This window comes from Stegastes partitus, unplaced genomic scaffold, assembly GCF_000690725.1.
Source record: "Stegastes partitus isolate 25-593 unplaced genomic scaffold, Stegastes_partitus-1.0.2 Scaffold357, whole genome shotgun sequence".
NCBI lineage: Eukaryota > Metazoa > Chordata > Actinopteri > Pomacentridae > Stegastes > Stegastes partitus.
In genome coordinates, this window is record NW_007578088.1 from 320,605 (window position 1) to 346,299 (window position 25,695).

At 42.3% G+C, this 25,695-nt stretch overlaps 3 protein-coding genes across 4 annotated transcripts in view; all 3 read left to right on the top strand.

Annotated features, from left to right (window-relative positions):
• Positions 1 to 171: 171 nt before the first annotated feature.
• Positions 172 to 7,591, top strand: eif3ba (eukaryotic translation initiation factor 3, subunit Ba). Its single transcript, XM_008284408.1, has 19 exons — positions 172 to 387; positions 1,617 to 1,809; positions 1,908 to 2,027; positions 2,126 to 2,183; positions 2,373 to 2,501; positions 2,609 to 2,766; positions 3,228 to 3,359; positions 3,456 to 3,522; positions 3,625 to 3,671; positions 3,786 to 3,996; positions 4,084 to 4,156; positions 4,258 to 4,380; positions 4,479 to 4,557; positions 4,770 to 4,908; positions 5,034 to 5,159; positions 5,399 to 5,476; positions 5,805 to 5,913; positions 6,002 to 6,114; positions 7,025 to 7,591. The coding sequence occupies exons 1-18, from the start codon at positions 288 to 290 to the stop codon at positions 6,100 to 6,102; spliced, it is 2,043 nt and encodes a 680-aa protein (XP_008282630.1). The 5' UTR covers positions 172 to 287; the 3' UTR covers positions 6,103 to 6,114; positions 7,025 to 7,591.
• Positions 7,592 to 11,575: 3,984 nt separating this feature from the next.
• On the top strand, positions 11,576 to 23,896 carry LOC103359179 (carbohydrate sulfotransferase 12). Of its 2 annotated transcripts, XM_008284410.1 has the most exons (7): positions 11,578 to 11,669; positions 12,406 to 12,568; positions 14,264 to 14,911; positions 15,159 to 15,301; positions 17,625 to 17,753; positions 17,876 to 18,068; positions 23,257 to 23,896. In XM_008284410.1, exons 3-7 carry the CDS (start codon positions 14,375 to 14,377, stop codon positions 23,527 to 23,529), a joined length of 1,275 nt encoding a protein of 424 aa, XP_008282632.1. In that variant the 5' UTR covers positions 11,578 to 11,669; positions 12,406 to 12,568; positions 14,264 to 14,374; the 3' UTR covers positions 23,530 to 23,896. The 2 variants fall into 2 exon arrangements, with proteins under 2 accessions (XP_008282631.1, XP_008282632.1); XM_008284409.1 differs by lacking the exon at positions 12,406 to 12,568 and having other exon boundaries at positions 11,576 to 11,669.
• Positions 23,897 to 24,163: 267 nt separating this feature from the next.
• ern2 (endoplasmic reticulum to nucleus signaling 2) overlaps positions 24,164 to 25,695 on the top strand; it is a 16,296-nt gene continuing 14,764 nt past the window's right edge. The window contains exon 1 of the mRNA XM_008284413.1: positions 24,164 to 24,253. Coding sequence (XP_008282635.1) covers positions 24,164 to 24,253 — 90 coding nt within the window. The remainder of the gene's footprint in view (positions 24,254 to 25,695) is intronic.

Here is a 25,695-nt window from a genome sequence, read left to right on the forward strand (position 1 = left end):
TTGTGAGTCCCAACGAAGGCGGCTGCGCTGTTTACAGATCTACAAACATGCGAACAAGCTACTGAAGCAGCTTAGCCACTGCCCCGCCGCTCCACATGCTGTACAGATCTACCGCTCCTCCGCAGCCACTCCACCCGCCTACGAGCAGGTTCCGGTGCTACGTTTCCGTCACATCGTCCATTTTCACGTTTTCGCACATGGTGCCGCACCGGCCGACGACCGCCAGCCGCTTCATTTCTGGGATTCTGCTCCGTTGTAGCTAGAAATCCACCTCACAGCGCTGTTAAATGCAAGATACGGTGGATATGGTGGACGACCCCGAGTACGAGGAGGAGGAGCCTTCCTTCAGCGACCCGGAGGACTTTGTGGACGACGTCGACGACGATGGTGAGCAGCGGCAGGAAAAACGCCGGCTTTCTGGCCTGTTGCTAACGGCTAGCTAGCAGCGCAACGGGGACTTCAGATGCTACGAAGCTAGCTAGCTAGCTAGCTAGCGTTTGCTTACAGAGATATAGTAGCAGTACTATTACATTATAAACCCCTACATATTCAAACGTGGTTACTAGGAATTTAAACAACGACACCGCCGTTTTTCTTGAAGCCCCCAACATCACGTTATCACAGTCTTACTCAACGCCCATTGAAGCTGCACCCAGACAGCCGCTCACTGTGGCCTTGTCGCTGACATTTAGAAAACCGAAACAGCACATTAGTCCGGCTGAGCAAATGGGAAACATTTTCTTATAGCTGTCTGAATGGATAATTGAGGCCAAGACCACCTCTGCGACCCTTCAGTATGTAGTTCATATGAAGCAGCTGGTAACATGGGCTGTCTCAGAGATCCCAACTCATGTTTAAGGGGTCTCTGCTGCATTGTGTCCCTCAGTTCTGCAGGTCTAACATGAACAGTGACTCACCCTCATTGGGATGCTTTCTCATGCTGTTGTAGTCTAGAGATTTCTTGGCAATTTACAAGCAAAATTAGCATTCAACACCGCACCCATTTGCCAGTTTATTGGTACACGTATGTGAACGTAATGTGGGTTAATGCAGCAGTTACTGAGCAGTATCATAACTTACAGTGATCAGTCTCTGTAGAAATGTTTTAAGAGAAGTTCTTTTGACTCGGACTTTACTGAAATGATATCCTGGCCACTAATTTATTGCAATGTGTGTAGGCCAGGTATTACAGATACCTTTCAGTCTACTGCACTTTGATTTAAAAATACCACAAAATGATCACATACTTGCCTCAACATATCCCCCCCAAAAAGTAAAATAAAATATTAGGACAATAGGATTTATTTCAGAGTTTGGTTTGCTAGGTAAATCAGTTTTCGTAAGTTAATCATTTAAATCCATGTATGTCTAATTTAACCATATCGTCTCTTATCATGATTGATGTTTGTGAAATTTTGAAGTCAACAATGAAAATCCCATAAAAATCGGTATTCGGTTAGTTGTTTGGTGTATGTTAAACTGAGATTCATCGAGGCATGAAAATGTGACTGGAAGACCAGACCAACACAGACAGATTAGAGAAGAAGTCTTCTGTGTTAAGCTGCTTTTATAGCTGCCTTTTCTCATCTTTCCAACCCTCCTCCTCTACTTCACAGAGCTTCTGGGTGACATCCTGCGGGAGAAGCCCCAGGAGGCTGACGGCATAGACTCGGTGGTGGTGGTGGACAACGTCCCTCAGGTGGGCCCTGAGCGTTTGGAAAAGCTCAAGAACGTCATACACAAGATCTTCTCCAAGTTTGGCAAGATCACGACTGAGTTTTATCCAGAGGTTGAGGGAACAACCAAAGGGTATGACCTCATTTTCTCAGATGTGTTTTCGTTTCACTCTTGAATGTTCTCTGTTTCCTTTGAAGTCAAGATGTAAAACTCATGTCTTGTTCATGTAGGTACATCTTTTTGGAGTATGCTGCTCCTACCCAGGCCCTCGAAGCAGTAAAGAATGCAGATGGATACAAACTTGACAAGCAGCATACGTTCCGGGTCAACCTCTTCACTGACTTTGACAAGTATGTATGCATGATCAGCCAAGACATGTAGTAAACATACACAGATGTGCATGTAGACGTGGTATCGAAGTAGAATAATCTTTACGTGTTTTTCTCAGGTACATGAACATCAGTGATGAGTGGGAAACTCCAGAGAAGCAGCCTTTCAAAGACTTTGTGAGTCTTTTTTATTAAACAGATACTACTCTTTACTCAAAGTCAGGTTGTTCTACTTAATCAGTCTGGCAAAAACCGGTTTGTCCTAATGTAACAGTATAATTATAAGGTTGATTGTTTTTATATAAGCAGAATAATCAATATGCTGAAATACTGTGAGCTCCTCTCACTGTGTGTCTCTTTGTTCAGGGCAATATGCGTCATTGGATTGAGGACTCAGACTGCCGTGACCAGTACAGTGTGATTTACGAAGCTGGAGAGAGGACGGCCATTTTCTCCAATGATGCTAAAGAACCAATCACAGTTGAAGAGAGAGCAGTAAGTCATTAAATACACACAGTCGGTGGGATAATGGGGTCATATTAAACATAATTCACCAGCACTCGTTGGTTTGCAGGCTAATAATATTTTTGTGTTTGTTGCAGCGCTGGACAGAGACGTACGTTCGCTGGTCACCTAAAGGCACCTACCTGGCTACCTTCCATCAACGTGGCATCGCATTGTGGGGCGGCGAGAAGTTCAAGCAGATCCAGAGGTTCAGCCATCAGGGCGTGTCCCTCATCGACTTCTCACCATGTGAGAGGTAATATGAACTGCTGTCCTAATCCAGAGGAACACACCCTTTATCACTTCTTACCACATTTGATCACAAATGATACTCCCACCCAATCCCGTCTCATTATTTATCCTATTTTATTGTTGTTCAAATAGAAAGCTTATACCAAAGAGATCTGGGTTGTAAAGCTTGTTTGATTTTTCATATTTTATCGCAGAAAAGACATGTCCAGAGGATTTAGCCGGTATCTTTGTCAATATACAGCCACGACTGTATGCCAATTCTGCCATTTACAAATAAACCCAATAGAATGCCATCTATAGCTATAATGATATAAAGTAAATTCAGTGCATTATGTGCACCGAGACCAGGCATTGGCACAAGCTGCATCATGTACAGAAGTAGAATCTCAATGATGGGTAGTGTTAGCAGAGTGATGCATCGCCTGAGCTGTCTGAATCTTCATGTGTGGTTGCGATGTCTTCCAGGTATGTTGTGACCTTCAGTCCCCTCATGGACACCAAAGAGGACCCACAGGCCATCATCATCTGGGACATTCTCACCGGACAGAAGAAGAGAGGCTTCCACTGCGAGAGCTCTGCACACTGGCCCATATTCAAGTAAGAACAAATAATTCTTGGTAAAGTCTTGTTAGCTTTACAGTTGCTGTTCCTGCAGTGTTTGGATGCGTTCTAACGTTTAATATTTGTTCTTAGATGGAGCCATGATGGGAAGTTCTTTGCCAGAATGACACCAGACACATTGAGCATCTATGAAACTCCAGTAAGTAGAATTAAAAACATTATAGTTGTATTATTTTTTTTTTGTATTGTTTTTTTTTTTAATGTGCAAGTGATATTAAAGCCATATGTCTGCTATTTTCAGTCTATGGGCTTGCTGGACAAGAAGAGTCTTAAGATTACTGGCATCAAGTAAGAGTCTTTGATGTTGTTATAACTTGTTTCTCCTAATTACATGGTTTAAGTTGTGATGTCATTTGTTTCGGATATGCTAATTAGAGTCTGTGTATTGGTGTTTGTCTACAGGGATTTCTCTTGGTCTCCTGGTGACAACATCATTGCATTCTGGGTGCCTGAGGACAAAGACATCCCAGCCAGAGTGACTCTGATGCAGTTGCCTTCCCGTCAGGAGATCCGCGTCCGCAATCTCTTCAACGTCGTCGACTGCAAACTGCACTGGCAGAGAAATGGCGATTATCTGTGTGTTAAGGTGGACAGGACTCCCAAAGGAACACAGGTAGTCAGAGGCAGAAAGAGAAGGGGAAACAGCTGACACCTCATTGGTAAAGATCTAATTCTAAATTCAGTGTATTATATTTTTCAGGGTGTTGTTACCAACTTTGAAATCTTCCGCATGAGAGAGAAGCAGGTTCCTGTTGATGTGGTGGAAATGAAGGGTAAGAACATATGTATGTATATGAACATACACACATGCTAATAGTAATTCCTTCCCACGACACAACCTGATCGTTCTTCCGTTATGTTCTTTGCGTTTTAGAAAGCATCATAGCGTTCGCATGGGAACCCAACGGCAGCAAGTTTGCTGTTCTCCACGGAGAGTCTCCCAGAATCAATGCCTCCTTCTATCACGTCAAAAACAACGGCAAAATTGAGCTAATAAGTGAGTAGAGCTGACAGATATGCAAACTTGGGGCAGATCGTTGCCTTAAATGATGTAGCTGTAAACTTGTACTAAATGTGTCGCTTTGTCTTTTACAGAGATGTTTGACAAGCAGCAGGCCAACAGTATCTTCTGGAGCCCCCAGGGACAGTTCATGGTGCTGGCTGGACTCAGGAGGTCAGTTTTATATTCATGTGTGTGTGTGTGTGTGTGTGAGGGAGACTGATACAAGAAGCCGCTGATGACAAACTAAACAACTTTTCTGACACCTCGTATGAGAGCTAAGCTCCTGATTCTAACGCTAATCTGAGGCTCAAAGTATTTGATATCTGTGTTGATTGATGTCTTTGTATTGGTGCATAAACTTCATTTTTTCTGTGTATGTGCAGTATGAATGGAGCTCTTGCCTTTGTGGACACGTCAGACTGCACCATGATGAACATAGCGGAGCACTACATGGCCTCTGATGTGGAGTGGGACCCAACCGGTCGCTACGTCGTCACCTCTGTCTCCTGGTGGAGCCACAAGGTACAGACTGCTACATAAGCAACACTTCACCGTGGCTCTGCTACCTCACCAGTCCATGGAAATACATCCTGAACTCGGGCTGTCCTCCATTCACATCCTTTTCTCCCTCTTTCATGTGCGTTTAGGTGGACAATGCCTACTGGCTGTGGACGTTCCAGGGCCGTCTCCTTCAGAAGAACAACAAGGACCGCTTCTGTCAGCTGCTCTGGAGACCCAGACCTCCCACCCTGCTCAGTGTAGACCAGATCAAGGTAGCGTTTCCTCTGTATACCACGTGTGTGGAGCCAGTGATGACAAACTTAACTTTTCTGACACCTCGTATGAGAGCTGCTCTGTGGCTCCTGATTCTAACGCTGATCTGAGGCTCACAGCTACAACATCCTGTGCATTCATGCAACACTTGATGTAGTTATCATTCTCTTAATCTGTGGCTGTGAACCCTTCCTTTCCAGTAATTATGCTCTTTCTACACTCGCCTGTTCTCTTGCAGATGATCAAAAAGGATCTGAAGAAATACTCAAAGATCTTTGAGCAGAAGGATCGTCTGAGTCAATCCAAGGCTTCCAAGGTTTGACTCGTTCTGTTTCTTTGACCTAACCAGGCTGTTCACATTTATTTGTTGGCTCTGAATTTGTAGAGTTTGTTGGGAATGGGCCCTTTCAATGTGTTCTGCTCCCTCATTAACCAGTTTTGCTAGGGCTAAACAGATTGGATAGGTGCTGTTCAATCGTGTATGTTTTCCTTGTGAAGACATCTGAAACTCAGAATTCCTTTGCAGCATATTTGTAAAAAATAATTTACTGAGCCTGCTGCTGGTAAAACAATACAAGCTGCATGTTCACAACCCCAAACATGAGTCTTGTATAATGAAGCTGAATGTTTGTGTGTGTGAGTAGGAGCTGGTGGACAAGCGCAGGGCCATGATGGAGGACTATCGTCGCTACCGGGAGGCGGCGCTGCAGATCTACCAGGAACAGAAGAGCGTCCGCCTCGAGCTCAGAGGAGGTGAGGCTTCTCACTTTTGTACTGCTTGACCTTCACTTGCCTCCAAGTCTTGTTTAAGAATATTGACATTTTTCCTCTTGTCCTCCAGGAGTGGACACTGATGAGCTGGACAGCAATGTGGACGACTGGGAGGAGGAGACCATTGAGTTTTTTATCAACGAAGAAATCATTCCCCTTGGAGATCTGTAGTCCCCTACGCAGGTAACACTCGCACATCAGCTGTAAGAAAAAAAAAAAAAGGCATTTTCTTCTTCAACTCTGGTTTTATCTGACCATCTCGTGATTTTTATTCCTATTTGTGATTTTTTTCAAATATCCACTTTTGAAAATTCTGCCATCCGTCCAGTACAATGCATTTAAATGTATTCCAAGATGTGCTGCTCAAAGCTGCTGCAAATTTCAACAACAGTGTCCTTCAGTAAAAGTGTTGCTCATTCTGGGAAACACAGAGTTTGTGTTTCCTCCAGTTTTCAAAGACTGCTTAATTGAAAAGCCTCCAAAGCCATTTTGTAACTGAGGTGTTTAGAGCCTGACGGATGGTGATCTTTGGGCCTGATGCTAGTTTTAGGGAATAAAAAATTCAGATATTGTTATATTGAGGGATATTCTTTGTATGTGCTTCTGTTGGATTTGGTGAGGTCATTGTTAACTGTCCAGCTGTGTATGTCTCAAACTACTTAGTAACTTACTATGAAGACAGTGCTTGACTCCGCACCACCATCTGCTCAACTGTCATACATACTCTGCTACATGTGCTGAGAGCATTTTAAATAATGGATTTGCTCTGTTAGACAATCTATGGGATGAAACCATTTTAAGTCCCAGAAATCTTTTTCTGCAGTATGCTTAGTAAAAAAATGTTACCATCGCAGCGAAACCGATCACTTTCACTTGGATACTGATATGCCTGTTGTATGCGATGTCAGCAAAATATATTGGCCAACCACTGTATTGGTCAGGCACTAGTGGTCAGCAAAAGCTCTCAAACACAACACAACTACGAGGCTTTAACACCACCACTTTTGTTCTATAATTCTTTCTTTGCTTGTTTGTCTAAATAACCTAAAGCACTCAGGTTCTTACACTGCGTTTTCCTTGTTCTCTCGTTCAGTTCATCCGTTTTTGTGTGGAAGGAGGAGAGAGGAACTGCGTCATTGATTGGAGAAGGACGACGACCACGCTGTGAATCTTTGGGGTTCATCTTGAGCCTCATTATTCAACTTTAGTGACATCATCAAAGCACGCCTTGTGGATCAGCAGCCACATCGAGGGACAAGAGAGGATACTTTGTATTGCATATTTTCTCTTTGTCCCTCCCTGCCATCGGCCCCATTTTATTCTCTGTGGAACTTGGTATTTAGTAATACTGCCTCCATTTTTCTATTCATCAATTGAAGTCACTCACTGTCTAATCTCAGCCCCGTCTCCTATTGGACCTTCTTCCTCCTGGAGGTGTTTTTGAACTAGCCTTACCATGCTAGTGTGTTACTACAGGGCAGCACAGAGTGCCATACCAGAGGCAGGTGGAGGTGTTGTGACTAAACAAGTAGCCTTGTTAATAAATGTGCTGATGGAGCGCTATAGTGGCCTGTATCCTCCTCCATTCAGACTAGGCTTTCACACAGGGAGGGGGTGCGCAGTGGGCATAACTTTAAATAAAAATTCAAACGTAATACTACCTGCTTGCGTCTCAGCGTTTGGTTCTTTGTTGTAGAGGGAATCTCATGTTCTGTTTAAACCTGGCACTGAAATCCAGCTGAGTCACATAATCCCATCCATTATGCTAAATATACAAGTCGACTTGGTTTGGTAAATATAGAAAAAATTACTGCCAACAATTTTGATGTTTCAGTCAATTACCAAGTAGAAGTGCTGAAGCCTCTCGATTCTCAAAATGTGATGCTCTTCGGATTGATACTATACATGTTTAGAAATCGTAGAGCTATGGTAGATGGTCTTTTTTCCCCAGTTTTCTTACTTTTTATAGACAGCTGACAGATTCAACTGCCAGCAAAGATATTTGTGGGATTCAGTCGTATGTACAGTTCTGAACTCATCCATAATCAATAAAGCATTTGATGAGTGACTATTCCACAGATTTTAATGGATATGTGATAAATTAGTGCATCTCTTGACTGCACTGGGGCACATTTGTCAGCTAGATAAATAGCAAAACATCAATGCTTATGTTTGATAAGATAATCAGTCATTGTGCACAATGTACATCTAAAAAATGCATTTATCTTTAAACAGATGGGTTTGCTTGAAACCAACTTGGATGATATCGCAATCTTTAAAGAGACGATATGTGTATATCCATTGCACATCAGTTTGACCTTAATGTCTCTTTTCCTGTGGCCATAGATAATCAAATCAAGCCAAATGGCATCACTCAAAGGTTACTGCAGCCTTTAATCCTCCCTGTTTGCAGACATGCAGCCAGTGGAGTACTTTACGTTAAGCAGCCTTAAAACTCCCTGATGGATTTAAACCTTTGTTGTTTGGAACAAATTACATCTCATAAACAGATGACAACATCCTCAGGAGCCACAGTTAAAGCACAGCTGCCTTTCAGCCTAAACTCGGCTTCTTACGCGTCATCTAGCTGCCACTAGAATCACTATATTTGAGGCCATAAGCTGTAAGGAATGTGTGCTTAAGGGGAAATTTCTTTCTGCTCGGGTGATTTTAATGTCTGTACCTTTTCACCGGAGGTCAAAATATTTGAGTTAGGAGGTCACTCACGCTTTTATGTCTACTATATGTTTTGTGCCCCTAAAATACTTCAGGCAAACCACGATGCAGGGTTCTCGTTTTATTCCTACATCTAGTCTGTCATTAAGGTGAAAATTTGGGCCTGACTTTTTTTTTTTTACAGATTTTTATTGGCATCTCTACCCTTACTCAAAAACCATCTGATGGCAGAAAGTTAGGTAAAGTATAATTTCTTTTGTGAGACGTAAACTGGTCTAAAAATATGGTAGTTAACAAGTCCATAACAGCAGTACAGTTGTGCATTTCATATTCAACATTTGCGTCATTGTTATTGAGATAAATCAGCATACGTGGACCAGTTAGGTGTTGATGTGCTGGAAACATTTACGTTCATTAGTCTGCACGGTTACTCCCCGATGGAAATGTCCGCTGCTGTTGATGCACAATATTGACTCTATGGGCTGCACAGATCTTTTACCTCATTAACCTCACTGGACGTGATGTACTGTAAGTTCACAGACTTTCACTGTCATGTCTGACACGGCGAACAGAACTGTCAATGAATTATTAATTTATTGAAGACCTCCTAGTTAGGAATGTCCCCAGATGTACTTTCATGGTTACACACCATCTGAACCATGACTCAAGATTTAAAATACTGCTAAATAAGGTTTAAAACTAAAGTCAACAACAGGCCTCCAATTGGATTAGGAGAAGGAAATTTGATTTTATCATCCTCGTGTGCACAAGTTACATTCAGACTGAGTTGGCAATGATTTAGGAAAAAATGGACCCACCTAGTCCTCAGTGAGTTGTCACATTGTCCAAAACTTTCTTGGTAAATGCCGTCAGTATTTTCTGACATTATTTTTTAGTGAAAGAGCCACTGTGATGCCAGTTTCAGTAGCCTGCTGGTGGGCGGCCTGCCACTTTTAATGTGGAGAGATCAGCCTCCCCGTCAGTCACAGATGTTATAAACACTCTTTAAGAGACAGCTGTTAATAGTGCAGTTAAACACAACAACCCTGTAATATGCATGCCCAATAAAACAACAACAAAAAAAAACTGCTTAAACGTGACCACAAAGTCCAGTCAAAAACTCAAAACACTACTTAAATTTTCACTTCAAGTTTGATGTTTACTGTCAGGGGGTTGGGTGGAATAACTTTTTATCACACCCACAGCAAAACCGGTAGACATGAGACATCTCATGAGTCCACTGGTGCTGAAAGAAGAACTGAAAAGGTTTCAATTATTTAATTTTCACCATTTTTTGTATGATATTTATTGTCATTTTTTTTGAGTTTTGTTTTCCAGCAGGGCTACAAGGTGGCGCAGTTGTAGTAGTCCTGTTGCCTCTCAGCAAGAAGGTTGCCGGTTCGCGATCTTTCTGCGTGGAGTCTGCAGCGTGGGTTCTTTCCGGGTTCTCCAGCTTCCTCCCACACAGTCCAGAAACATGCTGAGGTTAATTGATGATTCTAAATTGTCCGTAGGTGTGAATGTGCTTGGCTTTCTGTCTCTACGTGTAGCCCTGCAATAGACTGGCTAGACCTTCACCCTAAGTCAGCTGGGATAGGCTCCAGCCCCCCCGCGACCCTAGTGAGGATTAAGCGGTGGATAGATGGTGGATACATTTGTTGGCATAAAAGGAATCCATTGTAAACAAACATGGTGATAAAACATTTGCCATGTTCATATTTTTACATGAGGAGAGTTTCCCCAGGTACACTCACAAACAGATGAATAAATCAACAATTGTAACAAACGTGTAATAAATTATGTATTGGATGTAACTCGAGTTGTTTTGGGGAACTCCTTTGTGCAAAGAAATGTTAAAAACCCTCACACTGACAACTTGGCACGTGAGCCAAAATTATGCCATACTACGTCACAATTCTTACAGGAAAGTACAAAAAAAACTTTAAAATTGTTTTCAAAATGATCAAAGTATTGTCAAAATTTCAACCTATTAAGTAAAAATAATGGAATGCTATGTCAAAATTATCTCATACTAAGTCAGGATGTTAGAAACAGGGTTTTTCATGTATCTTCCAGCAAAATGCAAGCGCTTCTTAGCTTATTTAAATCATGTTCAAGCACATTTTAAGAGTACAAAATGTGACTGGAGCCTACTGCTAAATTCAGTCTTTCATTGTGCAACCAGGATAATGTTTCAGCACTGATATGTCTTCACCAGGGTCAAAATAGACAAAGACATGATGTTAACAGATATAATCAGCCTAAACCAAGTGTACAATTGTCACTGGATAATTGGATATTGGCTTTTTTTATTGACCCCGGCTTCTTCCCACAGTCCAAAGACATGCTGAGATTAACTGATGATTCTAAATTGTCTGTAGGTGTGAATGGGAGTGTGCTTGGTTATCTGTCTTAAAGTGTAGCCCTGTGATGGACTGGCGACCTGTCTAGGGTGTCACCTGCTTTCTCACGAGGTCAGCCGGGATAGTAGAAGATAAATTGGTGTGGAGATAATGGATGGCTGGATGGACGGATGGCTTTTAGATGGACTTTACAGATGCTACTAGGTTCAACTTTTGATTGACTGAAAAATTCAATTTATGACATTGTCATAATTTTTTTGCCTCTTATCTGATAGTTCTATCTTAACATGTTTGTTTTTCTTTCCTTCAATTTACATTTGCAGCAGAATGGTCTGTTATGCGCTCATTATTGCCAGTTGGATCACACTGTTATTATGTCTGTGGGTGTCTCCTCTGGGGCCGCCTGGAGGTCCCCAGACCTTAGTTTGGGAACCAGCGTCATAGGCGGGTTTATATTTTAACAGTCTAAATCCCCACTGCTGAATATAGCCTGTACAGCAAGCGTGTGTGTGTGTGTGTGTGTGTGTGTGTGGAACATGTGGAAACGTGGGTGGCTGGAGTCCCAGTCCCAAATCTCGCGAGAGTTTGCTGATGGTGTGGAGCTCCCCGTCGTCCTCCTCCCGGTCTCATCACCGGGCGGGCAGACGGACAGACGGAGAGGGGGCACACCGAGCGGCGACCATGGAGCTCCTGTGCGGGGTAAGATAAATCACAAGATTCAGGTCATGTGTCGTCTTTTTTTCTCTCTCTGTCTCTCTTCTTCTCTCTCACACACACGTTCCCGTTTGAACCGGGCTGAAGCGTGGCCGTGATGCTGCCGGTGTGAAGGGCATGAAGGGAACAGAGCCGGGCTGTGTGCACCTCAGAGGGCTGAGGAGGGTCGAGGGGAGCGACGGAGGATGAGAAAAAATAAGTCCAGCGTTTGTGCCGCGGGGAGGAGGTGAAGCGTCTGTTAGAGAGAGGGACGGTGTCCGGTGAAAGGACGCATTGTAATAACCGGTGTACGGTATAAATTAAGGCTGTTTCCGAGCGAGGAGGTGCTGGGAGGAGGTGATGTGAGTCCCACAAATCAGACTATAATGAGCTGCACGTTTCTTTGCAAACAGCGGACATGTTATTGAGCGGTATAAATCCACCCGGTGTGACACTTTTCCACTCAGCTTCACGTTTTAACACTTTAATGTGTTTTCCTTCTGCGCGCGCGCGTACGCACGTGCGTGCGTGTGTGTGTGTATATGTGGAGCGCGTGGCAGCAGTTTGTGGCTGTTGATTTCTGCAAACACGCTCCTGCAGTCAGGCTGGAAACACACACCGCTCATTTTCTCTGTCAAAACATGAAGCCTCGGGATCTTCTGCTCTGCGCCACTCTGGAATTTTATTATGAGACTCATTTTTTCCATTTTTTTTCCCTCCACCCATCCCACCCCGACGGCAGATGTTTTTTTGGGGCAGACAATAAGGGGTGTAAACCCTCCAGCGGGCTCCTCCGGTCTGAGGCTGCTTCCACCCCCACAGCCCCGTTTGTTCGCATCTCCGTGACAGCTGAGCGCCCCGGGCGGAGCCTGAGGTTCCCACGGCCCCTGAGCGACTTGACACCGGTCAGACACACACAGCCAGGCTTCATCATAGACCATCAGCTTATTATGTTGGCCTGCTTTTGAAATTAACACCCGAGAAAGGGAAGAAGTAATGTCCTGCACAAGTTGAAGTAAAACTGAAAACTCTCCAGTGCAACAGAAAAAGGATGTTAATCAAAATGAAATCAGTCTTAAAACTGCACTAATTATTTAGAGATAGTTCCTGCTTTCATAGGCCTAGTTAGGGTTGAGTGATATGAATAAAAAGAATCATATTGCAGTTGTTTTGACAGTCACTGCAATTATGGCATGAGTCATGATTTTAGTGGGAGTAGTCTTTTTTAATGTGATTTGTAGGATGACGTCGCTCTGGCACCATCAAGCTTTATTTCTGATAATATACATTTCACTTTTATCAAAAACACTGCAGCTCCTGTGATTTGGACATTGCGCTGGCCATATTGTGATTGTGATAATATTTAAATATTGTTCAGCCCTCCACCTACAACTTATTTTGTAATGACATTGTGTCAGCTACTGTTTCTAAATGAGTACTTGTCTTAAGTTACAGGACTATTATCTGAGAACTTGGACTTTTGTCTGCCTATCTGTTATGATTACTGCTGTACTCGTATATATGGTTGGGAAAGTAAATCTGTACAATGCAGCATATTTTATAAGTGTATACAATACGAGTAGAAGTGTAAAATGGCACGTACAGTTACTGGAATACTTAAGTGTTGTACATGAAAACTGTATATACATTACTTAAATAGATATAGGTCCACCTCACTGCAACTCATGGGGAGCATGTGGACAAAAGTCTTAATTAAACATGTCTTATTATGAAATATAGCTGCAAAGCTGCAACAGTTTAAGTGTTTAGTTATACCAGAGTTACAGCGCATTTATGTACATACAAATTGATTAGGAAAATGTTAATTAGTTTACATGATTAAACAAATTAGCATTTTCTGGCAGTGATTATCTCCATATTATCAACATCTCCATGAATTTGGGACTGGGGATATGATTTGAATCATTATTATAACACTAAGAAGAGTATTTTTTTTAACTTTTGATATCACAGTAACTGTTAATAGCAACAAACTGCCTCACTGATTTACATTAACATTACACTTTATTGTTGCCTGTAGGGGAAGCTCAGACACTACAGAAGCTGAACAACATAAAGAAACATTTGTGCAATCTAATGCGATCCAATACATCAGCGCTTTGCCATAAATGGTACTTTTTATGAAGCTTATATATTTTCAGCTTTTATTGAAACTGTTAGAAAGATGATCGTTCTGCTTGGTGTTCATCACTGAGGTAGAAATGGGTGGTGTTGTAATGGACTGCGTTAAATCAAACGGTGTTTTTGCTTCCCTCATGCATGTTAATAGTATAGAATAGGTGTTAAATAAACATACTGTTTAAAAAAGTTGACTAGTTTTCTCTAAGCTTAGCTCGAAATTACACTTAAGCACAACATTTCAGTAAAAGTGTTGATCATGTGACATCGTGCTTCTGAAGACACGACCGCTTGGTTTATTTTGAAAGAACAAATCTGGTACGCCATTACTTCTGTTGTTTTCACTCCTATGCACATTAATCTTTTGAAAAAAAAGTTTTAGTAGCAGTCTGTGGTTTCTTAACTTCAATCTGGCTGAAAAGGAGAACAGGGGTCTTAGTCACGTTTCCTGTTTGTCTCAGTTGAATAGGCCAGGCAGGAAGCGCGTCCTTCCGTGATAGACGGCCACCATGGAGCTGAGATAGCTTCTTCCTCTTCGCCTCACCAATCACGCCTCTTGATGCAGTGCAGCCATGGGAACATGGCGTGGTCTACGAGTGGCTTTCATCCTTGGGTCTTTGTTTATGATCCTGCTCATCATTGTCTACTGGGATGACGTCGGAGGCTTCAAACTCTACCCCCTGCAGGACCCCAAACACGAGTCGCTTCCCTCTGGTTGTTGCTCCCAGCTGACCGTGGGCCCCCCTCAGTCTGTGACCACGAGCAGAACCCAGGCCAGGTTCAGCTTCAATGTCTCCACCACCGCTTCCAGCACTACACTCAGTCCAAAAGGAGCAGCTCAGACACACACAGAGGAGGAGGAGGGGGAGGAAAAACAGGACCAGAGGAAGGAGGAAACAAGGGGGGATGAGGAGAAGGAGAGCAGCCGGACCTCTGCCGACGATAGGGGACAAGAAACGAGGAAGCAGAGGATCATGGACGTGTGCTCAGGAAGAGGCGCTGTGGAATTCCCCGGAAGGACTCGGGCTTTTGAGCAGATCCCCAACAGGGAGCTGGATCACCTGATCGTGGATGATACGCACCAGATTATCTACTGCTACGTTCCCAAGGTACAGCTGCCTTGTGAGTGTATTTGTGTGATCATGTGGGAGGTGGTGTGCATGTGGGTGGAGAGTCACTTCACTGTGTGTGGATGGAAGTGTTGGAAAAATAGTAAGAGAGAGAGAATACCACAACATCTTAAAATCACTGTGTTTCATTGTTTTTCCAGCGTCTTGCATCACTTTGAGTCTTACACATGTTCATAGTCCCTCTTGTCTTTCTGAATATTTCTCCTTCTCGCTGTTCTCTGCTCAGGTAGCGTGCACCAACTGGAAGAGAGTGATGGTGGTTTTGTCTCAGTCTCTGATCTCACCCTCCTCAGGAAAACCTTACACTGACCCAGAGGCTGTACCTCCTGACCTCGTACACAACTCCTCTCTCCACCTCACTTTTGCCAAGTACGACACACAAACATGTACACACACTAAGAGGGATATTGAAATCTAGACCTGTGCAGTGCCAAGAAATGTTGAACTAGCCACCTAAAAAAACACGTATTTATAAGATGTATTTGTAGCTTTAAATGTGTCCTTTCATGCCTCCCTTCAGTTGCTAAAGTCATGCAGCCTTTTTCAGCTTAGGTGTGCTCTGTCAGGTTATCAGGTTCTGAGGAGGAGATTGTAGCTCTGGGAAGGAAACAGCAAAACACTGAATTGAAAGTTCATTTGGTACATATCAGTGCTGGTTTTAAGGATAAAAAAATTGTTTATGTAGGTAATGTGTGGCAGATGACATAATGTGAAAATATGTAAATATTGTGCAGAATTACATAGATAGCGTAAATGTGTAAACTGGCATAAAACTGAAATACTCAGTTAAAGTGCAAATACCTAAAAGTTGTACCCCCTGAAAGTAAATGTGCCTTTTTACACTTTTCCAGAAAATATAGCCAAAAAAAAGAAAATTTTATAACATTGATATGAATCTTATTTTATGTTTAAACTTGATTTTCCTGAATTATAATTAAACTTGCAGTGTAGAACTTTTTTTTTATCTCCTCTTTGGCACTAATCACACAAACACTGCTGCCGTGTGCTTATAACATATGCCTCCCTTTTGATTGCTTCCTTTTTTGGATTCTAATCCTTCCACTAAGTGCTAAATTTCTTTTTTCATCTGGAGCATCAGAAACTTTTCTTGGACACTTTCTGGGTTGTTCCATCACAGATTCTGCAGTGCTCCTAGCTGCTGTAGTCCACTCCATCTCTGTCAGTACGGCTGCTTCCCTCAAACCAATCATTTCCGGTTAAATTACAATGCATTTCTTCTGCTGTACTGGGAATGGGAACGCTGCCACAGAGAGCAAATTTAAACCTCCAGTATGCTGCAATATTCAAAGAGATTTACCTGGCAATGATTGGCTTAATCAGCATTGTGTGCACTCATTTGATTTGAATGTAAGTGACATTCATTTATATGTAAAGCACTGCAGAGACAGTGTTATAATGTTCTGGAACTGAACTCAACCGTGCTTTGTGTGATTCATGAATATAATTGCAGAATGACCTTGGTGTCCTCGGTGCTACCAATTTTTTCCTAATTTGAAACCAAGTTTCTCATTTGCAGCAGTTGCACTTGTAATTATCTTCGCACTTTAGTGGTCACATCCTTAATCCTTCCCTCAGGGGAAAGTCAATGAATGAAGGAAACTCAACATACTGGCACTTAGAAAACATATTACCTCTTTTTAATTAGTGAGCAGCAGACAGAGGAAAAAAGATGCTGCATCTCTTAACCTTCGTCAGCTCAAATGTCAAAGTACGGTCAATGTCAGTCTCACATTTAATGCAGACCTTTTCCGTTCATAGGAACACTTCATCTGCTCAGTTTCTTGGCAAAAATGTTGAACAGTCATACAGGCAGGACCGTAACCATAAAAACTGCCAACACAAACCAAATTTCTACACAAAGAAACTGAGGCCCCGCTATATTTTTTTAACAACTCAGTAAAAGTCTCACACGAGTAAACATGCAAGAGGCTAAAAATGTGTCTAAACAGGAAGACTGGACAGCCGAGCAAACCACATACCTCAGTCCTACAATAAACACAGGAGGGAAATCTGACAGAAGTTCAAGACAAATGTACAACTCTGAGATGAAAGAGAGTCAGTCTGTCTGTAATAAGGTATCACCGGGTTTCCTGTGAAATCTAATGGTAGAAATGTTACAGTAATTATTTCTTCACTTGAAATTTAAGGAAGCACAGCTAGTAAATTGCTTCATGCCCGTTATTCAGAGCACGGTTTTGATTCTGCCTCTACTTCTTGTTGCATTAACAAATGAAGAGTTTGTCTTTTACTCCTTCAGCCACATTACTTAGATATTGAAGCTGTACAGGACAAACTGTTTGTGAGCTAAAGGAGCTATTTACTGAGTTGCTACTTGGAAGAGAGAGTGGAAACCACAGGCGGGGCTTGGTGTTGCAGTACAGACAGACCTTTCTCTGCCCCTCGGGAGCTGAGCACATGTTTTTCTATCTGCAGCGCTGTACAAGACACATTTCTTTGCCATTCAGGAGTAATTTGGCATTGATTTTCAGTCATTTTCTAACATCAGCAGGTTCTTTAAGTATTACACGAGACTGAAAAAGTTACAGAATTTGGGTTTTGGAATGGCAAAGTCAACAGCATTACAGCTGCAATTTGATTAAGAGGACCGTCCCACCAACAGAAGAGCTTTCATGGTGCCCTGTGTGTGTTTGTGTCTGTTTGTCTGTACCAGGTTTTGGCGCCATTATGGTTCTCTGTCCCGCCACCTGATGGCAGTCAAGCTTCAGCACTACACCAAGTTTCTGTTTGTACGAGACCCTTTTGTGCGTCTCATCTCTGCCTTCAGGAACAAGTTTGGAAGGTGTGTGTCTAGCATGTGTGTAGGCTGGGTTAAGGCAGAGGAATGTGCTGCTTTTTTGATTAAACAGCAGTCCCATCATTCCTGCATTATTAAAGTTGTGTGTATTTATGTGTGTTTTTAAGGCCCAACGAGGACTTCTACAGGCAGTTTGGTTCGGTTATGCTGCGTCGTTATGGTAATGTGTCTGGAAGTTTGCCAGAGACGGCGGCTGAGGCGTTTGCAGCAGGAATCAAACCGACATTTCATCAGTTTATCACATATCTGCTGGATCCCGAGACGGAGAGGGAAAGCATCTTCAACGAACACTGGCGGCAGGTATTTGTTTCACATGCACAAACACACACACACTCAAATGCATGCAAATATATGCAGGATGAGGCAATGTTTGATATTTTAAATGGGTTTTTAGAAAATCAGGTCGGTAATTTCATCAGCTCCACCTCTCGGATTACTATTTCTGTGTCTCTTATTAACCCTCTGAACTCCAAGCAGTTTCTGAGCAGTTTTTGCTCCAATTTTCACTCACTGTGGACTCATTTTTTACAGCAATATAAAGTCCTGCACCTCATTAGAAGCAGCACAACCATGGCTAGAAGCAGCAAGTAGTATCATAAAAAATTTCTTTGATAATAATGGAAAAATAAAAACCTAAAATCAACACGTACAACTTTTTTCCAAATGCCCACAGGTGTTACTGATACTGGAATAAATGGTGTCTTACAAATTATAGATATTGTACTACTTGACTACATGACTGTTGGTTGCAGCTGAGTCACCAATGGCTGCTTGGTTGTGCTGAGTAATGCAAAAGTTTTTAGTTGTTTCTTTTTCAGAATATAGTTATTGATTTAGGAATTGATGATTTTGTGAATTTTTAAATAGGACATGTGTTGTAAAGTTACTTTTGATGAATTATCCCAATTTTAAGTTTAGATTTGGCACAAGGGCTATTGGAAAGTTAAATTCTGAAGATTCTTTCTGTTTTTACGGTTCTGGTTCTCATAAATGCTATAATTCTGGTGATTTTTAAAGATAACATACCTTTCAAACTCACCATCGGATTTTGCTGTTTAGAGGGTTAATAGATATGAGATATTCCAGCCGGTAATTCCATACCACATATTATTCCTATACAGAGTGTTCATTGTACTAATATTGACACTGTACTCAGTGTACCATATTGTACTGTTGTGTATGTCGAGTGGATGTCAAAACTCATGGAAACCTGGAAAACTGAAAGTTTGAGGATTTGGAACATTTTAAAATGCAAGAAGCTGTGACGTACAGAGCCCCGGAAGGGACATGGAGAAAGAAAAAAATCAGGGAAAGGAACAATAAATATAGAGGTATCTTTCTCTGGCTCTCGCAATGACGTTTACGAGATCTCGCAAAACTATAGGTAACTCCAGTTCAGTAGGTGGCGGTAATGCACCTGAACGTTGGATGCCAACCGCCAAATCAATAGAGAAAGAAGAAGAACAAACTATAGGTATATATATACTTCTGGGTCTTTTTGGCAGTATGGAGAAACGACAATTGAGGACACCCACCTGTACGACAGTTTGATTGAGTTTAATTTGAAATTGACCTAAAATATAAAGACATTCAAGCAGTGCTTAGCAAGAGGCACAGTTTTCACAAAACATCCAATAAGATTGATGTGACTTTTGCGAGATCTCGCAAAAAAATACCTCTGTTTTTTCCCCCCCTCTCCCTGTTTTTTTTTTTTTTCTCCGTGTCCCTTCTGGGGTTCCGTGGTGACCTGTGTAAAATGAAGAAGAAAAATCTGATTCTGTTTCTAGGTCAGCAATCAAGCTGAAACAGATTAGTGTTGTCCTGTGTACAAAAGGTCAGAGTTCCCTGATTTGTGTCCCTTGAGCAGCGTTCAGATGGTGGATTTGATCGACTTAACAGCAGCTCTTGTAACTAAATCAACTTGTTGTTGTTCACCAGTCATAAATATGGCTGTGTTGTGTGTTTCCATCAAATCATATGCAGCACTGTGACTGCACAAAGTATGACATCAGAAGTTTCAGAAATCAGATTGTTATTCTGAGCAAAGGAGGGGCTGTCCTAGTTTCAAATCATGGCTAGACTGAAATGAGCACTCAAAAGCACTTTGTGGAAACTGGATCAGTTTTATCCAAAGCAGGATCAGACAGACGAGAAGTGACCACACCAGTCGGAAGATTACACATCAAGCTTTGTTCACGGAGAGACACAAAAGCAATTCCATCCCAGATACAGAATTTGCCAAGTAAAGAACTTAAGACTCCAATCAGCAAAAGTCCCGTCAAACGAAGGCTGTCTAGTCGTCGACTCAGAGGATGAGGAGGCTCCCTAAACCACTTCTCAGGAGGGGAAACAAGGCCAAACACTTGGTGGGCCAAACAGGGTGGACTAAGACATATCAGCATTTCACAATGGATGATGGAGGAAAAAATCCTATTTACCGATGAATCCCAGTTACAGATGAGTGTCAGTAACAGAAGGGTGGGTGTGAGGAAACAACAGGAGAGAGAATGATACTGCAGTGGATCAAACCCACAGAGAAACATGGTGGTTGAGAACATTCACGCACTTCATTCTTCAGGGACATGCTCCTCCCTCGGGTTTACATCTTTGTGGAGAAGGATTCAAACTGCAGCAGGATAATGAGCCCCAACACACCTCAAAGCTTTGACCTGAAGGCCCCAAAGACGGCCAAGGAGAGCTTACTGTCATGAAATTTCCTCCACAGTCACATGACCTCAACCCCACTAAACATTTATGGGGACTTGCAGACTGAGGAAGCCATTCCTGACATTACAAAAAGCTCTTTTGAAAAAGGATTATACAATTGCAAAATAGAAGTATCTTTGCCAGTGGTCTCAGACATTTGAGTCACAATGTATACTGGAACATGAGGGGTGTGCTGATGGCTGTTTGTCAAACTGCACCTTTGGAACATCACCGCTAATTTCCAATCTGCATACTTCGAAAAGGGTGGTATAAGCCAACTTTTCCACTTTTTAACTTTTTTTTTAAATCTATTTTTGTCTATAGGGTGCAATAGCTGACTGGAAACTACCGTGTTACAATTTTTCACAGTTGTGAAGTTATGTTTTTTGAAACCTTCCACCTTTCTGCATGCTGTAAACACAAAAAAACATTTTTTATTTACAAAACATCAGACTCTTCTGGAAAAACAGAACATTCGCCTCTGAACAGTTTTGTCTGTGCTAAATCAAAAGCACAAGTTCGGGTCATGTGTGCAGGTCATAAACACAGCCAGCTTAAATACACTACTGTGTATTTATTACTCAATATCTTTGAAAAAGAAGCAAAACACAGTGTTAAGGGCATAGAACTGGAGAAGAAAAAAGTTCATTCATTTGTAATTTGTTGGTTTTTTTTGTTTGTTTGTTTTACAATGTTGAAAACACATTTCTTGACCCTTCCTGCCCTTTTCTCAGAACTGTAAATACAAAACTCAGTTTTCATACTGCATTCACATAACCTTTGACTATTCTTGCAAAATCCAACCGTCACCTCAAAACAGTACTATCTTGTGCTCAATACCAATGTTTTCAGATCCTACAAAAAGCCAGTCAAAACTTAAACACTACAAAGAATTGATTATACGAGGTGTGTTAGAAAAGTTCCAGGACTGGTGTCACAAAAGATGTATTTCAAATCCAACCTCCAAACTACAAGTTTTCCCTTCCAAGTAACCCCCTGGAGTCTAACACAGTTCCCCAGCCTTCTCTGCCACACCGCCGTGCACTCCTGGAAGGATTCTTCTAGGATCCTCTGCAGCTCCGTCCTCACAGCCATCTTGATGTCGTCCACGTCTTCAAAACGGGTCCCCTTGAAGACCCTCTTGAGCTTGGGGAAAAGGAAAAAAATCCCACAGAGCCAGGTGGGGTGAGTAGGGAGGTCGGTGAAGCAGCCACGACTTGTCCTGCCACTGCCTCTTCTCGCGCACTGAACAAAGCAAACGCTGGTTGATCATCTGAAGGGGAAAACTCATAGTTTGTTGTAGTTATGTTTGAAATATATCTTTTGTGACACCAGTTTTGGAACTTTTCTGACACACCTCGTATGAGATACGACACATTTCATCAAAAAATGGAAAACAGTGTTCAGGACATAGAGCTCCAGAAAAACAAAGTTTATTGTTTATACAGAATTCAGTAAATGCATCATGACTTTGTTATGGTAAGTGCAAAATCTATTTTAAGTCAAGTGATTCATTCTGCTTCAGCATCAAGTCTTTTTTTCTGGGTAAGACCAGAAGATGTCCTCTACATCACAGGCAATATTCCCACTAACCAGGCAACAAGGGAAAAACGCTGCGTGTGCTGGATTCAGTCTTTGCAAGACTCCACGCCTATGTCACCACAGGCCAGTTCCATGGCCTGTAGGAGATTTTTCCTGGTAAAGACCTGTGGACAGGATGCTCGACCTGCTCATGATCCTGCTGCTCAACACCTACCACAAGGCTTTCCAAAGACCACCCAGAAATGTGAGGGTGTGTTGGTTTCATCACCTGTGGATACCATCACTTGTGCATCTCAAGTGTATTAAAGTGCAAAAAGTGTTTTGTGAAACAGAATGTGTTGCTTTTGCAGAGAAGAAGAGAGACTGATTTAATAAGTGGGTTCAGGCCACTGAGAATTTGGTTCAGAGAACAGAGTTTAGTGTCTAGAAGTGTAACACATATTGTCCAAGCACTGCTGGGACAACAGTGCTTCCACTCTCATGTGACTGTCTTGCAATTCTACAACAAGGAAAAGGGCAGTTGGAAATATTTACACCCAGTAAAAACAGCGGATTTCAGCTGAAATGACTGTTTCTGCTCTTCTTCATCATCCCCTTCTTCTTCATCGTTCTCCACCACTCACATTCACACTCTGCCTCTCACATTGTTTTCATCAACTGCTGGAATCAACCTTCTTCTCACCTCGTGCACTCTGAGCTGGATTGTGTTTGCTTTATCACTTCATTAGCAACAAGTTTGAGCAATTTCGAGTTGTTGTGTGTAAGCGAAGGCATCTGCTCTGTAATTGTGTTTACCTTCTGCCTCCTGTGGTTACCATTATGCATCACAAGTGCATCCCAGTGCCAAATGTGCTTGAGTGAGTGAGAATGTGTTTGGAGTTTTGTAGAAACAGTACATTAGATATGCAAATTGTGTGTAACTATTTGAAAATTAGTTTTGGTTTTGCCAGAAGAGTGATCAATTAAAACAAAATGGGTTCAGGCCACTGAACATTTGGTTCAGAGAGGGGGGTTTAGAGTTTTAACAATTTAGAAAAACTCTAAAATACACATGCAATAAAAAAATGAGCAGTATTGTTGATTCAGAGCAGACACAAACACACAATGGGGTGCAGCAATAAGTAATGCTTGCCTGCTTGAATACATGAACATGATTGTAATGTGGTGAAAAACATCTAGAGTTTTTATGTAGGCCAATATCTACACATATAAAAGCAGTTTTGCTTGTTCTGTGTTTCAGGTGTACCGTCTGTGCCATCCATGTCAGGTGAAATATGACTTCATTGGACGACTAGAATCCCTGGAAACAGATGCAGAGCACCTACTGAAGCTTCTGGAGGTGGATGATCTGCTACGTTTCCCTTCAGGGGCCCGAAACCGCACTGCAGCCAGCTGGGAAAGAGACTGGTTTGCACAGATTCCCATTACGACACGAAGAGAACTGTACAAGCTGTATGAACCGGACTTTGAGCTGTTTGGCTACCCCAAACCTGACAGCGTGCTGCACCGGTAGACCGTACCGAGCCAAAGGCCTGGGCACTGCACTGTGTGTGGAGCCCACTCCTCGCCTACCTGCACACAGCCAGCACATGCCTTTAAAGACCAGTCTGTGATGCTGTTTGTTTCATTTGTTTCGTGCATACCTCAAATGACAGAAGTGCCTGCTAGTATTATTTTCATTTTGTCATCATTTCATATCAGGAGCGGATCTGCTTAGAAGTTATCTTGGTCTGTTTTCCCCATGTGAAGGCACTTTGAAAAGTACTTTGTGAATAGTACTGTATTTTGGTAAGTCGTGGGTGAAGGACTGGGCCCAACAGCTAGGAGACATTTCTGAAGGGAAATACGTTGCAAAAAAATAAAGCATTTTGTAAATGTTTCGACTTGTTTCTCCATAATTTGTGTTGTTTTGTAAGTACAATTATAAACCACATTATAAAAGACATTACAGTTAAAAGCAGCCACAACAGTAGAAGCACGTGAGAAGCTGCTTCGCTGTTGCCATGGATTTAACGTCTAACTGTTCCTACCACACCTGGACAGATGTGATGAACGCCCGCTGCTTGACTTTCCCACAGACGGACGTAGGCGACGGAAATAGAGAGTTTGACCTCTGTTGTTAGTTCAATAGCTGTTTGTTCGGATTGATGAAACAAAGTGTTTTGGGGGTCACCGGGGCTCTGGGTCGCCTGCTGCTGGCTCTGCTCCTGCTGTCCTGGGAGGGAAAACTGCTTCAGGTAAACTTTGTAACTTTGAGCCTTGTGGCTGTCCGTGTTGTCGCTGTGAACGCTGTCTGAGTCCTGGCGTCTGCACTACGGAGCAGGATTTGGGGTAACTAGCAGGTAACTCTTCTTACCGGGGTACGTCACCATGGTAACTGATGCTGAACGGCTAAACGGCTCCGCAGCAGGTTGTGCTGGAGGTTGAAATTAGTGGGTATAAAAAAAAATCTCCACTGAAAATCACTTCTCTTCCGTAAAACTTCAGAAGAAGCAGAAAACGAAGCAGTTCTCAACAAAATGACATCAACATTCATAGACGAGCCGCTACACATCGGAGCGTGAACTGTGAGGGGTCACTGAGGAGTGCGAAGGGTTTTCGGAACCGGCAAAATCCCCCTAGCGCACCCTGAGAGGTATCCTACGAAGCAAATTAGACATAGCCAGACTTTCTTTGTGTAAACAGGTGTTGTGCCGACAAAAGCACCCCCTCTCAAGGAGCGCAGTGACAGCCATATAGATGAAAAAAAAAAAGTCTAACAGTAATATTTAATATTTGTCACGTGGAAATAACACCGGCTCGACAAAAACGAAAGCCCCAGCCAGAGATTACGGGTATTACTAAGGTGGTTTTTGTCAACTTTCTGCTTCAAACTGTGCGCGTTCACATAAAAAGGAACGTCAAACGCGTCACGTGACTCTTCTTCCGCACTGATGGAGACCTCGTCAGGTAAAAAGAGAGCCACCTTCGTGATACTGAAAACTCTGGCTTTAAGCTCAACATACCTCGTTAACCCACTAATCTCACTTTGTAGTACAGCCCTCTGCTCTGTTACCAGTTGCCACCCTCCGTGGGTGTTTCCATCACTTCAGGATACATTACTTTGACTCACATTCATGATAAGTTTATCTAATCTCAACTTAATTTATCTCAAACCCAGCATCCCCCTAACCTTTACTTCAACTTGTTTTCTCTCATCTTAATGTAGCCTGCTCCTGCTTAGACTTTCATGTACTTCCAATGACAGTGTTTCAGACAACCAGATATCAAACTGCTTTAGTTGCTCTTTGTCCAGAGATCATTCTTGTGTTATTTGGGCCTTTGTTGCTGATTTTCCTTTTACAATAGCTGAGGTATGAGAGGGTGAGTAAGCTGTCTGTATGTTATATGAAACTTTATTTTGTGTTTGTGTTTTTAGGGCCACCTTGACCATGAGATGCTATTTCTCAAGCAGTTATTTTCTCAATAAATTCAAGATTTCACCCTAAAATTGTATGATTTATGGGGGAAATGCTTGTTGTTCCCAGAAGGAAGTAAAATCTCCACAGACTGTGCAAAGACTTTTTTTTTTTCATTCCCACTTCAAGTAATGAATGATAAAAGAAAACAGGCGTACTTAGACGTGTACAAATACACTCAGAGAAATGCACACAAGCCCTCCGTGTAGGGCAGGGGTGTC